General features: G+C 57.8%; 1 protein-coding gene across 1 annotated transcript in view; it reads right to left on the bottom strand.

The window, feature by feature from the left end:
* LOC140405349 (nck-associated protein 1-like) overlaps positions 1 to 15129 on the bottom strand; it is a 167822-nt gene extending 152693 nt beyond the window's left edge. The window contains exons 1-3 of the mRNA XM_072493647.1: positions 15043 to 15129; positions 14255 to 14311; positions 12183 to 12325 (exon numbers count right to left, since the gene is read on the bottom strand). Coding sequence (XP_072349748.1) covers positions 12183 to 12325; positions 14255 to 14311; positions 15043 to 15129 — 287 coding nt within the window. The remainder of the gene's footprint in view (positions 1 to 12182; positions 12326 to 14254; positions 14312 to 15042) is intronic.
* Between the last annotated feature and the right edge of the window lie 100 nt (positions 15130 to 15229).

The following is a 15229-nucleotide window of genomic DNA, read 5'->3' as shown; positions in this document are numbered from 1 at the left end:
TGCATGTGTATATGTGCGTCCGCATATGTATGGGTGTGTGTGTGCATGAGTGTTTGAGTGTATGTGTGAGAGTGTGTGTGTGTGCACGTGTGTATGTGTGTGTCTGTGGGTGTGTGTGCCCATGTGGATGTGTGTGTGTGCGCCCACACGTGTGTGTGTGTATGTATGAGTGCGTATGTGTGTGTGTATATGTGTGTGTTCGTGTATGTATGCGTGCGTGTGCGCGTGTGTAGCGAGTTGTGGTAGTTAGGGAGGGGAGTTTGGGAAAGGTGTAGTCGATAGTCAGTTACATTTTCTGTCCGTTTGATTATAATACTGAACATTAAAGGTTACTTGTGTTAAAGTTACAAACCTGGTGACTGTGTTTTTTGGCTCAGCCAAGGTCCCCGGATATTTGAAATAACATCTAATTTCACCTTCGACTCCGGTGGGGTTGGAATTGACCCCCCACCAGCCCAGGGGGCCGTGCGTTAGGGCATGCACAGCAGGGATTCAGATCACCTCACGTTTACAAAGGGTCGAATGTGGGAGAGCAACCAGGAGAGGGAGGGATTGGAATGGAGCAGTGCAGGAGAAAGTGGGATTAGAATGAGTTAGAGTGGGAGAGAGTGGGGGAGAGTGGGGAGAGGGTGGGGAGAGAGTGGGGAGAGAGTGGGGAGAGGGTGGGGAGAGGGTGGGGAGAGGGTGGGGAGAGGGTGAAGAGAGGGTGAAGAGAGGGTGGGGAGAGAGTAGGAGAGGGTGGGGAGAGGGTGGGGAGAGGGTGGGGAGAGGGTGGGGAGAGGGTGGGGAGAGGGTGAAGAGAGGGTGGGGAGAGAGTGGGAGAGGGTGGGAGAGAATAGGGGAGAGCGTGGGAGAGAGTGGGGGAGAGAGTGGAGGAGAGAGTGGGGGATAGAGTGGGGGATAGAGTGGGGGAGAGAGTGGGGGAGAGAGTGGGGGAGAGAGTGGGGGAGAGAGTGGGGGAGAGAGTGGGGGAGAGAGTGGGGGAGAGAGTGGAGGATAGAGTGGGGGATAGAGTGGGGGATAGAGTGGGGGAGAGAGTGGGGGAGAGAGTGGGGGAGAGAGTGGGGGAGAGAGTGGGGGAGAGAGTGGAGGAGAGAGTGGGGGAGAGAGTGGAGGAGAGAGTGGGGGATAGAGTGGGGGATAGAGTGGGGGATAGAGTGGGGGAGAGAGTGGGGGAGAGAGTGGGGGAGAGAGTGGGGGAGAGAGTGGGGGAGAGAGTGGGGGAGAGAGTGGGGGAGAGAGTGGGGGAAAGTGGGAGAGAGTGGGAGAGGGTGGGAGAGGGTGGGAGAGGGTGGGAGAGGGTGGGACGAGAGGGTGGGAGAGGGTGGGGGAGGGTGGGGGAGGGTGGGAGAGAGTGGGGGAGAGTGGGGTTCGAAGGGGTTAGTGTTGGAGAGATGGGCAGAGAGCGGGAGAGGGTGGGAGGAGAGGGTGGGTGAGGGTGGGGGAGGGTGGGGGAGGGTGGGAGAGAGTGGGAGAGAGTGGGAGAGAGTGGGAGAGAGTGGGATTGGAATGGAGCAGTGCAGGAGAAAGTGGGATTAGAATGAGTCAGAGTGGGAGAGAGTGGGGAGAGAGTGGGGAGAGAGTGGGGAGAGAGTGGGGAGAGAGTGGGGAGAGAGTGGGGAGAGAGTGGGGAGAGTGGGGAGAGGGTGGGGAGAGGGTGGGGAGAGGGTGGGGAGAGAGTGGGGAGAGAGTGGGGAGAGAGTGGGGAGAGAGTGGGGAGAGAGTGGGGTTCGAAGGGGTTAGTGTTGGAGAGATGGGGAGAGTGGGAGAGCGTGGGAGAGCGTGGGAGAGCGTGGGAGAGAGAGTGGGAGAGAGAGTGGGAGAGAGTGGGAGAGAGAGTGGGAGAGAGAGTGGGAGAGAGAGTGGGGAGAGAGTGGGGGAGAGAGTGGGGGAGAGAGTGGGGGAGAGAGTGGGGGAGAGAGTGGGGGAGAGAGTGGGGAAGAGAGTGGGGGAGAGTGGGAGAGAGTGGGAGAGGGTGGGAGAGAGTGGGAGAGAGTGGGAGATGGTGGGAGAGGGTGGGAGAGGGTGGGACGAGAGGGTGGGAGAGGGTAGGGGAGGGTGGGGAAGGGTGGGAGAGAGTGGGGGAGAGTGTGGTTCGAAGGGGTTAGTGTTGGAGAGATGGGCAGAGAGCGGGAGAGGGTGGGAGAGGGTGGGAGAGGGTGGGAGGAGAGGGTGGGTGAGGGTGGGGGAGGGTGGGGGAGGGTGGGAGAGAGTGGGAGAGAGTGGGAGAGAGTGGGAGAGAGTGGGATTGGAATGGAGTAGTGCAGGAGAAAGTGGGATTCGAATGAGTTAGAGTGGGAGAGAGTGGGGAGAGAGTGGGGAGAGAGTGGGGAGAGAGTGGGGAGAGAGTGGGGAGAGAGTGGGGAGAGAGTGGGGGAGAGAGTGGGGGAGAGTGGGGAGAGTGGGGAGAGGGTGGGGAGAGGGTGGGGAGAGGGTGGGGAGAGAGTGGGGAGAGAGTGGGGTTCGAAGGGGTTAGTGTTGGAGAGATGGGGAGAGTGGGAGAGAGAGTGGGAGAGAGAGTGGGAGAGAGTGGGAGAGAGTGGGAGAGCGAGTGGGAGAGAGAGTGGGGAGAGAGTGGGGAGAGAGTGGGGAGAGAGTGGGAGAGAGTAGGGGAGAGCGTGGGAGAGAGTGGGAGAGAGTGGGAGAGAGTAGGGGAGAGCGTAGGAGAGAGTGGGGAGAGAGTGGGGAGAGAGTGGGAGAGAGTGGGGAGAGAGTGGGAGAGAGTGGGAGAGGATGGGAGAGGGTGGGATTGGAATGGAGTAGTGCAGGAGAAAGTGGGATTAGAATGAGTTAGAGTGGGAGAGAGTGGGAGAGAGTGGGAGAGAGAGTGGGAGAGAGTGGGAGGGAGTGGGTGAGAGTGGGAGAGAGTGGGAGAGAGTGGGGAGAGAGTGGGAGAGAGTGGGAGAGAGTGGGGAGAGAGTGGGAGAGAGTGGGAGAGAGAGTGGGAGAGAGAGTGGGAGAGAGTGGGGAGAGAGTGGGGAGAGGGTGGGGAGAGGGTGGGGAGAGGGTGGGGAGAGGGTGGGAGGAGAGGGTGGGAGAGGGTGGGAGAGAGTGGGAGAGAGTGGGATGGAGTGGGATGGAGTGGGATGGAGTAGGGGAGAGTGGGAGAGAGTGGGAGAGAGTGGGAGAGAGTGGGGAGAGAGTGGGAGAGAGTAGGGGAGAGCGTGAGAGAGAGTGGGAGAGAGTGGGGAGAGGGTGGGGAGAGAGTGGGAGAGGGTGGGAGAGGGTGGGGGAGAGTGGGGGAGAGTGGGAGAGAGTGGGGAGAGGGTGGGAGAGAGTGGGAGAGAGTGGGAGAGAGTGGGGAGAGAGTGGGAGAGAGTAGGGGAGAGCTTGAGAGAGAGTGGGAGAGAGTGGGGAGAGGGTGGGGGAGAGTGGGGGAGAGTGGGAGAGAGTGGGAGAGAGTTGGGAGAGAGTGGGAGAGAGTAGGGGAGAGCTTGAGAGAGAGTGGGAGAGAGTGGGGAGAGGGTGGGGAGAGGGTGGGAGAGAGTGGGAGAGAGTGGGGGAGGGTGGTGAGGGTCGGGGAGTGGGGAGGGTGGGGTAGGGTGGGGGAGAGTGGGGGAGAGTGGGGAGGGTGGGGGAGGGTGGGAGAGAGTGGGAGAGAGTGGGAGAGAGTGGGAGAGAGTGGGGAGAGAGTGCGGGAGAGTGGGGGAGAGTGGGAGAGAGTGGGGAGAGGGTGGGGAGAGGGTGGGGAGAGAGTGGGGAGAGAGTGGGGAGAGAGTGGGGAGAGAGTGGGGTTCAAAGGGGTTTGTGTTGGAGAGATGGGGAGAGAGTGGGATTGGAATGGAGTAGTGCAGGAGAAAGTGGGATTAGAATGAGTTAGAGTGGGAGAGAGTGGGAGCGAGTGGGAGAGAGAGTGAGAGAGAGAGTGGGAGAGAGAGTGGGAGAGAGTGGGGAGAGAGAGTGGGAGAGAGTGGGAGAGAGTGGGAGAGAGTGGGAGAGAGTGGGAGAGAGAGTGGGAGAGAGAGTGGGAGAGAGTAGGGGAGAGCGTGGGAGAGAGTGGGAGAGAGTGGGAGAGAGTAGGGGAGAGCGTGGGAGAGAGTGGGAGAGAGTGGGAGACAGTGGGGAGACAGTGGGGAGACAGTGGGAGAGAGTGGGGAGAGAGTGGGAGAGAGTGGGAGAGGGTGGGATTGGAATGGAGTAGTGCAGGAGAAAGTGGGATTAGAATGTGTTAGAGTGGGCGAGAGTGGGAGAGAGTGGGAGAGAGTGGGAGAGAGAGTGAGAGAGAGAGTGGGAGAGAGAGTGGGAGAGAGTGGGGAGAGAGTGGGAGAGAGAGTGGGGAGAGAGTGGGAGAGAGTGGGAGAGAGTGGGAGAGAGAGTGGGAGAGAGTGGGGAGAGAGTGGGGAGAGAGTGGGGAGAGAGTGGGGAGAGTGGGGAGAGGGTGGGGAGAGGGTGGGGAGAGGGTGGGGAGAGAGTGGGGAGAGAGTGGGGAGAGAGTGGGGAGAGAGTGGGGAGAGAGTGGGGTTCGAAGGGGTTAGTGTTGGAGAGATGGGGAGAGTGGGAGAGCGTGGGAGAGCGTGGGAGAGCGTGGGAGAGAGAGTGGGAGAGAGAGTGGGAGAGAGTGGGAGAGAGAGTGGGAGAGAGAGTGGGAGAGAGAGTGGGGAGAGAGTGGGGGAGAGAGTGGGGGAGAGAGTGGGGGAGAGAGTGGGGGAGAGAGTGGGGGAGAGAGTGGGGAAGAGAGTGGGGGAGAGTGGGAGAGAGTGGGAGAGAGTGGGAGAGGGTGGGAGAGAGTGGGAGAGAGTGGGAGATGGTGGGAGAGGGTGGGAGAGGGTGGGACGAGAGGGTGGGAGAGGGTAGGGGAGGGTGGGGAAGGGTGGGAGAGAGTGGGGGAGAGTGTGGTTCGAAGGGGTTAGTGTTGGAGAGATGGGCAGAGAGCGGGAGAGGGTGGGAGAGGGTGGGAGAGGGTGGGAGGAGAGGGTGGGTGAGGGTGGGGGAGGGTGGGGGAGGGTGGGAGAGAGTGGGAGAGAGTGGGAGAGAGTGGGAGAGAGTGGGATTGGAATGGAGTAGTGCAGGAGAAAGTGGGATTCGAATGAGTTAGAGTGGGAGAGAGTGGGGAGAGAGTGGGGAGAGAGTGGGGAGAGAGTGGGGAGAGAGTGGGGAGAGAGTGGGGAGAGAGTGGGGGAGAGAGTGGGGGAGAGTGGGGAGAGTGGGGAGAGGGTGGGGAGAGGGTGGGGAGAGGGTGGGGAGAGAGTGGGGAGAGAGTGGGGTTCGAAGGGGTTAGTGTTGGAGAGATGGGGAGAGTGGGAGAGCGTGGGAGAGCGTGGGAGAGAGAGTGGGAGAGAGAGTGGGAGAGAGTGGGAGAGAGTGGGAGAGCGAGTGGGAGAGAGAGTGGGGAGAGAGTGGGGAGAGAGTAGGGAGAGAGTGGGGAGAGAGTGGGGAGAGAGTGAGAGAGAGTAGGGGAGAGCGTGGGAGAGAGTGGGAGAGAGTGGGAGAGAGTAGGGGAGAGCGTAGGAGAGAGTGGGGAGAGAGTGGGGAGAGAGTGGGAGAGAGTGGGGAGAGAGTGGGAGAGAGTGGGAGAGGATGGGAGAGGGTGGGATTGGAATGGAGTAGTGCAGGAGAAAGTGGGATTAGAATGAGTTAGAGTGGGAGAGAGTGGGAGAGAGTGGGAGAGAGAGTGGGAGAGAGTGGGAGAGAGTGGGAGAGAGTGGGAGAGAGTGGGAGAGAGTGGGGAGAGAGTGGGAGAGAGTGGGAGAGAGTGGGGAGAGAGTGGGAGAGAGTGGGAGAGAGAGTGGGAGAGAGAGTGGGAGAGAGTGGGGAGAGAGTGGGGAGAGGGTGGGGAGAGGGTGGGGAGAGGGTGGGGAGAGGGTGGGGAGAGGGTGGGGAGAGGGTGGGAGGAGAGGGTGGGAGAGGGTGGGAGAGAGTGGGAGAGAGTGGGGGAGAGTTGGAGAGAGTGGGAGAGAGTTGGAGAGAGTGGGATGGAGTGGGATGGAGTAGGGGAGAGTGGGGGGGGTGGGGGAGAGTGGGAGAGAGTGGGAGAGAGTGGGGAGAGAGTGGGAGAGAGTAGGGGAGAGCGTGAGAGAGAGTGGGAGAGAGTGGGGAGAGGGTGGGAGAGGGTGGGAGAGAGTGGGAGAGAGTGGGGAGAGAGTGGGGAGAGAGTGGGAGAGAGTGGGGAGAGGGTGGGGAGAGGGTGGGGAGAGGGTGGGAGAGAGTCGGAGAGAGTGGGGAGAGGGTGGGAGAGAGTGGGGAGAGGGTGGGGAGAGAGTGGGAGAGAGTGGGGAGAGAGTGGGGAGAGAGTGGGGAGAGAGTGGGGAGAGAGTGGGGAGAGAGTGGGGAGAGAGTGGGAGAGAGTGGGGAGAGAGTGGGGAGAGGGTGGGGAGAGGGTGGGGAGAGGGTGGGAGAGAGTGGGGAGAGGGTGGGGAGAGGGTGGGAGAGAGTGGGAGAGAGTGGGGAGAGAGTGGGGAGAGAGTGGGGAGAGAGTGGGGAGAGAGTGGGGAGAGAGTGGGGAGAGAGAGGGGAGAGGGGTGGGGAGAGGGTGGGGAGAGGGTGGGGAGAGGGTGGGAGGAGAGGGTGGGAGAGGGTGGGAGAGAGTGGGAGAGAGTGGGATGGAGTGGGATGGAGTGGGATGGAGTAGGGGAGAGTGGGAGAGAGTGGGAGAGAGTGGGAGAGAGTGGGGAGAGAGTGGGAGAGAGTAGGGGAGAGCGTGAGAGAGAGTGGGAGAGAGTGGGGAGAGGGTGGGGAGAGAGTGGGAGAGGGTGGGAGAGGGTGGGGGAGAGTGGGGGAGAGTGGGAGAGAGTGGGGAGAGGGTGGAGAGAGGGTGGGAGAGAGTGGGAGAGAGTGCGAGAGCGTGGGGAGACAGTGGGAGAGAGTAGGGGAGAGCTTGAGAGAGAGTGGGAGAGAGTGGGGAGAGGGTGGGGGAGAGTGGGGGAGAGTGGGAGAGAGTGGGAGAGAGTTGGGAGAGAGTGGGAGAGAGTAGGGGAGAGCTTGAGAGAGAGTGGGAGAGAGTGGGGAGAGGGTGGGGAGAGGGTGGGAGAGAGTGGGAGAGAGTGGGGGAGGGTGGTGAGGGTCGGGGAGTGGGGAGGGTGGGGTAGGGTGGGGGAGAGTGGGGAGGGTGGGGGAGGGTGGGAGAGAGTGGGAGAGAGTGGGAGAGAGTGGGAGAGAGTGGGGAGAGAGTGCGGGAGAGTGGGGGAGAGTGGGAGAGAGTGGGGAGAGGGTGGGGAGAGGGTGGGGAGAGAGTGGGGAGAGAGTGGGGAGAGAGTGGGGAGAGAGTGGGGTTCAAAGGGGTTTGTGTTGGAGAGATGGGGAGAGAGTGGGATTGGAATGGAGTAGTGCAGGAGAAAGTGGGATTAGAATGAGTTAGAGTGGGAGAGAGTGGGAGCGAGTGGGAGAGAGAGTGAGAGAGAGAGTGGGAGAGAGAGTGGGAGAGAGTGGGGAGAGAGAGTGGGAGAGAGTGGGAGAGAGTGGGGAGAGAGTGGGGAGAGAGTGGGAGAGAGTGGGAGAGAGTGGGAGAGAGTGGGAGAGTGTGGGAGAGCGTGGGAGAGAGTGGGAGAGAGAGTGGGAGAGAGTGGGAGAGAGTGGGAGAGAGAGTGGAAGAGAGAGTGGGAGAGAGTAGGGGAGAGCGTGGGAGAGAGTGGGAGAGAGTGGGAGAGAGTAGGGGAGAGCGTGGGAGAGAGTGGGAGAGAGTGGGAGACAGTGGGGAGACAGTGGGGAGACAGTGGGAGAGAGTGGGGAGAGAGTGGGAGAGAGTGGGAGAGGGTGGGATTGGAATGGAGTAGTGCAGGAGAAAGTGGGATTAGAATGTGTTAGAGTGGGCGAGAGTGGGAGAGAGTGGGAGAGAGTGGGAGAGAGAGTGAGAGAGAGAGTGGGAGAGAGAGTGGGAGAGAGTGGGGAGAGAGTGGGAGAGAGAGTGGGGAGAGAGTGGGAGAGAGTGGGAGAGAGTGGGAGAGAGTTGGAGAGAGTGGGAGAGAGTGGAAGAGAGTGGGGAGAGAGTGGGGAGAGAGTGGGGAGAGAGTGGGGAGAGGGTGGGAAGAGGGTGGGGAGAGGTTGGGGGGAGAGGGTGGGAGAGAGTGGGGGAGAGTGGGGGAGAGTGGGGGAGAGTGGGAGAGAGTTGGAGCGAGTTGGAGAGAGTGGGATGGAGTGGGATGGAGTAGGGGAGAGTGGGGGAGGGTGGGGGAGAGTGGGGGAGAGTGGGATAGAGTGGGAGAGAGTTGGGAGAGAGTGGGAGAGAGTAGGGGAGAGTGTGAGAGAGAGTGGGAGAGAGTGGGGAGAGGGTGGGGAGAGGGTGGGGAGAGGGTGGGGAGAGGGTGGGGTGAGGGTGGGGAGAGAGTGGGGAGAGAGTGGGGAGAGAGTGGGGAGAGGGTGGGGAGAGGGTGGGGAGAGGGTGGGGAGAGGGTGGGGAGAGGGTGGGGAGAGGGTGGGGAGAGGGTGGGGAGAGAGTGGGGAGAGAGTGGGGAGAGAGTGGGGAGAGGGTGGGGAGAGGGTGGGGAGAGGGTAGGAGAGAGTGGGGAGAGAGTTGGGAGAGAGTTGGGAGAGAGTGGGGAGAGAGTGGGGAGAGGGTGGGAGGAGAGGGTGGGAGAGGGTGTGAGAGAGAGGGAGAGGGTGGGGGAGAGTGGGGGAGAGTGGGAGAGAGTGGGAGAGAGTGGGGAGAGAGTGGGAGAGAGTAGCGGAGAGCGTGAGAGAGAGTGGGAGAGAGTGGGGAAAGAGTGGGGAGAGGGTGGGGAGAGGGTGGGGAGAGGGTGGGAGAGGGTGGGGGAGAGTGGGAGAGAGTGGGAGAGAGTGGGAGAGAGTGGGAGAGAGTAGGGTAGAGCGTGAGAGAGAGTGGGAGAGAGTGGGGAGACAGTGGGGGAGAGTGGGGGAGAGTGGGGGAGAGTGCGGGAGAGTGGGAGAGAGTGGGGAGAGGGTGGGGGAGAGGGTCGGGAGAGGGTGGGGAGAGAGTGGGGAGAGAGTGGGGAGAGAGTGGGGAGAGAGTGGGGTTCGAAGGGGTTCGTGTTGGAGAGATGGGGAGAGAGTGGGAGAGCGTGGGAGAGCGTGGGAGAGATCGGAGAGTGAGTGGGAGAGAGAGTGGGAGAGAGAGTGGGAGAGAGTGGGAGAGAGAGTGGGAGAGAGTAGGGGAGAGCGTGGGAGAGAGTGGGAGAGAGTGGGAGAGAGTAGGGGAGAGCGTGGGAGAGAGTGGGAGAGAGTGGGGAGAGAGTGGGGAGAGAGTGGGGAGAGAGTGGGGAGAGAGTGGGAGAGGGTGGGATTGGAATGGAGTAGTGCAGGAGAAAGTGGGATTAGAATGAGTTAGAGTGGGAGAGAGTGGGAGAGAGAGTGAGAGAGAGAGTGGGAGAGAGTGGGGAGAGAGTGGGAGAGAGTGGGAGAGAGTGGGAGAGAGTGGGAGAGGGTGGGAGAGGGTGGGAGAGGGTGGTATTGGAATGGAGTAGTGCAGGAGAAAGTGGGATTAGAATGAGTTAGAGTGGGAGAAAGTGGGAGAGAGAGTGAGAGAGAGAGTGGGAGAGAGAGTGAGAGAGAGTGGGGAGAGAGTGGGGAGAGAGTGGGGAGAGAGTGGGAGAGCGTGGGAGAGCGTGGGAGAGAGTGGGAGAGAGTGGGAGAGAGAGTGGGAGAGAGAGTGGGAGAGAGTGGGAGAGAGAGTGGGAGAGAGTAGGGGAGAGCGTGGGAGAGAGTGGGAGAGAGTAGGGGAGAGCGTGGGAGAGAGTGGGAGAGAGTGGGGAGAGAGTGGGGAGAGAGTGGGAGAGAGTGGGAGAGGGTGGGAGAGGGTGGGAGAGGGTGGGATTGAAATGGAGTAGTGCAGGAGAAAGTGGGATTAGAATGAGTTAGAGTGGGAGAGAGTGGGAGAGAGTGGGAGAGAGAGTGAGAGAGAGAGTGGGAGAGAGAGTGGGAGAGAGTGGGGAGAGAGTGGGGAGAGAGTGGAGAGAGTGGGAGAGAGAGTGGGGAGAGAGTGGGAGAGAGTGGGAGAGAGTTGGAGAGAGTGGGAGAGAGAGTGGGGAGAGAGTGGGGAGTGAATGGGGAGAGGGTGGGGAGAGGGTGGGGAGAGGGTGGGGAGAGGGTGGGGAGAGGGTGGGAGGAGAGGGTGGGAGGAGAGGGTGGGAGAGAGTGGGGGAGAGTGGGAGAGAGAGTGGGAGAGAGAGTGGGGAGAGAGTGGAAGAGCGTGGGAGAGCGTGGGAGAGCGTGGGAGAGCGTGGGTGAGAGTGGGAGAGAGAGTGGGAGAGAGAGTGGGAGAGAGTGGGAGAGAGTGGGAGAGAGAGTGGGAGAGAGTAGGGGAGAGCGTGGGAGAGAGTGGGAGAGAGTGGGAGAGAGTAGGGGAGAGCGTGGGAGAGAGTGGGAGAGAGTGGGGAGAGAGTGGGAGGGAGTGGGAGAGAGTGGGAGAGGGTGGGAGAGGGTGGGATTGGAATGGAGTAGTGCAGGAGAAAGTGGGATTAGAATGAGTTAGAGTGGGAGAGAGTGGGAAAGAGTGGGAGAGAGAGTGAGAGAGAGAGTGGGAGAGAGAGTGGGAGAGAGTGGGGAGAGAGTGGGGAGAGAGTGGGAGAGAGTGGGAGAGAGAGTGGGGAGAGAGTGGGAGAGAGTGGGAGAGGGTGGGAGAGAGTGGGAGAGGGTGGAGAGAGAGTGGGAGAGAGTGGGAGAGAGTGGGAGAGAGAGTGGGGAGAGAGTGGGGAGAGAATGGGGAGAGGGTGGGGAGAGGGTGGGGAGAGGGTGGGAGGAGAGGGTGGGAGAGGGTGGGAGATAGTGGGAGAGAGTGGGAGAGAGTGGGGGAGAGTGGGAGAGAGTTGGAGAGAGTGGGATGGAGTGGGATGGAGTAGGGGAGAGTGGGGGAGGGTGGGGGAGGGTGGGAGAGAGTGGGAGAGAGTGGGGAGAGAGTGGGAGAGAGTAGGGGAGAGCGTGAGAGAGAGTGGGAGAGAGTGGGGAGAGGGTGGGGAGAGGTTGGGGAGAGGGTGGGGAGAGAGTGGGGAGAGGGTGGGGAGAGGGTGGGGAGAGAGTGAGGAGAGAGTGGGGAGAGAGTGGGGAGAGAGTGGGGAGAGAGTAGGGAGAGGGTGGGGAGAGGGTGGGAGGAGAGGGTGGGAGAGGGTGTGAGAGAGAGGGAGAGGGTGGGGGAGAGTGGGGGGAGAGTGGGAGAGAGTGGGAGAGAGTGGGGAGAGAGTGGGAGAGAGTGGGAAGAGGGTGGGGAGAGAGTGGGGAGAGGGTGGGGAGAGGGTGGGAGAGGGTGGGAGAGAGTCGGAGAGAGCGGGGAGAGAGTGCAAGTGGGTGGGGGAGAGCGTGAGAGAGAGTGGGAGAGAGTGGGGGAGGGTGGTGAGGGTGGGGGAGTGGGGAGGGTGGGGGAGGGTGGGGAAGGGTGGGGGAGAGTGGGGGAGAGTGGGGAGGGTAGGGGAGGGTGGGAGAGAGTGGGAGAGAGTGGGATTGGAATGGAGTAGTGCAGGAGAAAGTGGGATTAGAATGAGTTAGAGTGGGACAGAGTGGGGTTCGAAGGGGTTAGTGTTGGAGAGAGTGGGACTGGAAAGAGTTAGAGTGGGAGAAAGTGGGATTGGAATGGGTTAGAGTGGGAGAGATTGGGAGAGAGTGAGAGAGAGTGGGAGAGAGTGGGAGAGGGTGGGAGAGGGTGGGAGAGAGTAGGGGAGAGAGTGGGAGAGAGTAGGGGAGAGAATGGGAGAGAGTAGGGGAGAGAGTGGGAGAGAATAGGGGAAAGAGTGGGAGAGAGTAGGGGAGAGGGTGGGAGGGAGTGGGATGGAGTGGGATGGAGTGGGGGAGGGTGGGGGGAGGGCGGGGGAGGGTGGGGGAGAGTGGGGGAGGGTGGGGGGGACAGTGGGAGAGGGTGGGAGAGAGTGGGAGGGAGTGGGATTGGAGTGGGAGAGAGTGGGAGAGTGTGGGATTAGAAGGGGTTAAAGTGGGAGAGCGCAGGTAATAATGACTGGTGTGGGGTACTGTTGAGTAAGAATGGGTTTACATGGCCAATATGGGGTACTTTTTAGCGTAGAATATTGGTTGAGAATGTGTGTGAAGCGGCTCCTCATTGGAATGGCATTGCCTTGTAAGAAAGAGAAATTGTGTTGTATTTGGGATTATGATGCAACATTTCAACTGCCCACTTCCAACCTTCCCAAGCTGTATTCGCCACAGCCATGAGTTAAACTGCGCTAGCTCCATTCCCCACACCCGTGTCACAGGCAAACGATCCTCATTGTGCATACAGGATATCACATACAGGATATCACATACAGGATATCACAAGAGCTGCAAGTTGTCTGTGTCAGTAACTTTACCTCGATCCATTGGACATTTCATAGGCGCAGTTGTACATGCCGAGCAGGACCTTGCGATCATCGATCCGGGACACCATGAGGAACAGAGATGTATAGATCACAATCAAATCAAGGTAGCCCTTGGTCATGTCATAGTTGACATTCTGGAAGTGAAACCATTTTTCAAATAAATTACAGGTTATTTTTATATCTTTATCTAGTTCAATTGCGCACTCTGAAACTGTCTATACCTTGTCTGCACCTGGCGGCCTTTCAAAATGTGGTCATTTGTTAACAGGTTTCAAGATTGTTATGAATATAAACTTCAGCAACTGAGAGATTTGTTAAAAGGACAAAGGAAAATTATATTAACACATGCTTCCACATTTGCGCTGTTGTGTACACGTGTGTAGGTATCTGTACACACTGGTATGGGTGTCTGTGTGTTTGTTTTTATGTGTGTGATTGAATGTGAGCTCAATCATGTGGGTACATATGTGTGCGAGCATGTGTGAGTGCATGAGCTTGTGGGTGAGTGCATGAGCTTGTGGGTGAGTGCATGAGCTTGTGGGTGAGTGCATGAGCTTGTGGGTGAGTGCATGAGCTTGTGGGTGAGTGTATGAGCTTGTGTGTGAGTGTATGAGCTTGTGGGTGAGTGCATGAGTGTGTGGTTTTTTAAATTGGTTCTTGGGTTGCGGGTGTCGCTCGCTGCGGCAGCATTGGTTGCCCGTCCCGAATTGTCTTTGAGCTGAGTGTCTCGTTCGGCCACTTCAGAGATGCAGTTCAGAGTCAGATACATTGCTGTGGGTCTGGAGTCACATGTAGGCCAGACCGGATGAGGACGGCAGATTTCCGTCCCTAATGAACCAGATGGGTTTTTAAGAAAATTGACAATGGTCATCATTAGACTTAATTACAGATTTTTTTAATTGAATTCCAATTTCACCGTCTGCACTGGTGGGATTCAAACCTGGGTCCCCAGAGCAGAGTGTCTGGTTTACTGGTCCAGTGACCATACCACTGCGCCACTGCCTCCCCAGCAGTTTTTTGTGTCAGTGAGTGTATGCATGTGTATGTGTGAGCATGTGCACGAGTGTGAGTGTGTGTGTGTGTGTGTGTGTGTGTGAGTGTCCGCATGTTTGTGTGCTTGTGTATGCAAGAGTGTGTGTGTACTGTATGCGTGTGAGTTTCAGTGAGTATTTAGAATTTTTTCAGAATTTAGCATTTTTTTAGAATTTAGAATTTACAGAGCAGAAGGAGGCCATTCGGCCCATCGAGTCTGCACCGGCCCTTGGAAATAATACCCCACTTAAGCTCACACCTCCCCCCTCTTCCCGTAACCCAGTAACCCCACCCAACCTTTTTTGGACACTAAGGGCAATTTAGCATGGCCAATCCATCTACCCTGCACATCATTGGGCTGCGGGAGGAAACCGGAGCACCCGGAGGAAACCCACGCAGACACGGGGAGAACGTGCAGACTCCGCACAGACAGTGACTCAAGCCGGGAATCGAACCTGGGACCCTGGCGCTGTGAACCAACTGTGCTAAGCACTATGCTACCGTGCTGCCCCTGTGAGCAACTGTTACCATTTCTCACTCATTTTTGGTAGAGTGTGCATTATTCCACAATAAATGAGTATCTGCGTACATTCAATGGGCATACCATCTTCAGAATGTCCCTGGTACAGAATCTCAGTTCAAATATTTGATGAATAGAACCTGATACCCGCTGCCTCCACAAGAACCAGTGTTTCAGCAGCCAAAGCACTTTAATGTGCAACACCGTATTATTTCTTACTGAAATATAACAACTCCTATTCATCTGTGTCAAAATTCATTTGACCATTACCTATCCACCACAGAGTCCTAATGCTGTCTTCTAGATTGTTGTAGTCCTCCTCAGCATTGGCTAGCGACCCCCAACCCCCAAAAAGGTTGTACCTGCAAATTCCAAAGTGTGATTCATTGATAGAAATTGTGAATAACAATGGTCCCACAATCTTACAGTGGTAAAGTGACCCTTACTACTATTCTTCACTGCCTTCCATCTACATATGCTTACTACATGGAGTCCTGTATAAAATACTTACAATATCCAGGTACATTTGACAGTTATCCATTGAAGCCAGTAACTCATTCACGTTCTCCTGCAAAACACAAGCATAAGAGCCTTCAGTAATGGGGGGGGGGGGGGTGCTGCCTTGTGTTAATCCAGTAATCCAGACACATGGGTTCAAATCCCACTGTGGCAACTGCCAGAATTTAAATTCAATGATTAAAATCTGATCCACACCAGCTATTCAACTGCGAATGGACCTTCTATGCCCATTAAGTCCTTGGGTGGGACTTGAACTCAGGGCTTCTAGGCTCAGGGAGCCAGGGACACTGACCCACTTCGCCACAAGTTCTCCCAGGCTAGCTCATACCTTCTTGTTATTAATTATTAGCACATCCAGTATCCCCAATACTTTCTCTTTCACTTGTCCTGTGATGATAATAATAATCGCTCATTCGTTGTATAATAATTTTGGTTAAATACCCGCAAATGGTGGGCAGAAACTGGGGATTCACTTGCGCCCCTATAAATGGGCATGGGCATGAACTGTGGTTGTTGCGGGTTAGGAGGTGTGTGCTTGTAATCTGTAACTATGTAAGTAAATGTTTGCCGAAATGTGTGATGATTGGCTCCAGTTAAATGCACTATCACACTTCAATTGTTAAATGTGCCAGTAGCTAGTGTCGGCAACTTGCATGTGCTTTATTTCCTTGTCCTCATTTACTTCAAACCTTTATCTGTACGGCGAAAGCAGTGGACAATTCACTCCACTGAACCGGTGGTAAACGGAAGCGGGACATCGATGTCAGGCCACGTTCTTACCCGAAATTCGATGACATCCACAAAGGAATGGTAGAAACTGGTCAGATTCTTCAGAATGTCTGATTTGTCTTTCTGGATGCTGGCCATCTGGCTCTGTGAGGGAATGAGGAGACCAGGAAACTGAGTCAAGACTCTCGATTATTAGCAAGGAAAATGGATGTTTCAGACAAAGGTATCTCACGAGCAC

The sequence above is a fragment of the Scyliorhinus torazame genome, chromosome X (assembly GCF_047496885.1).
Source record: "Scyliorhinus torazame isolate Kashiwa2021f chromosome X, sScyTor2.1, whole genome shotgun sequence".
NCBI classification, from domain to species: domain Eukaryota; kingdom Metazoa; phylum Chordata; class Chondrichthyes; order Carcharhiniformes; family Scyliorhinidae; genus Scyliorhinus; species Scyliorhinus torazame.
This window is presented reverse-complemented; position numbering and strand designations above follow the sequence as displayed.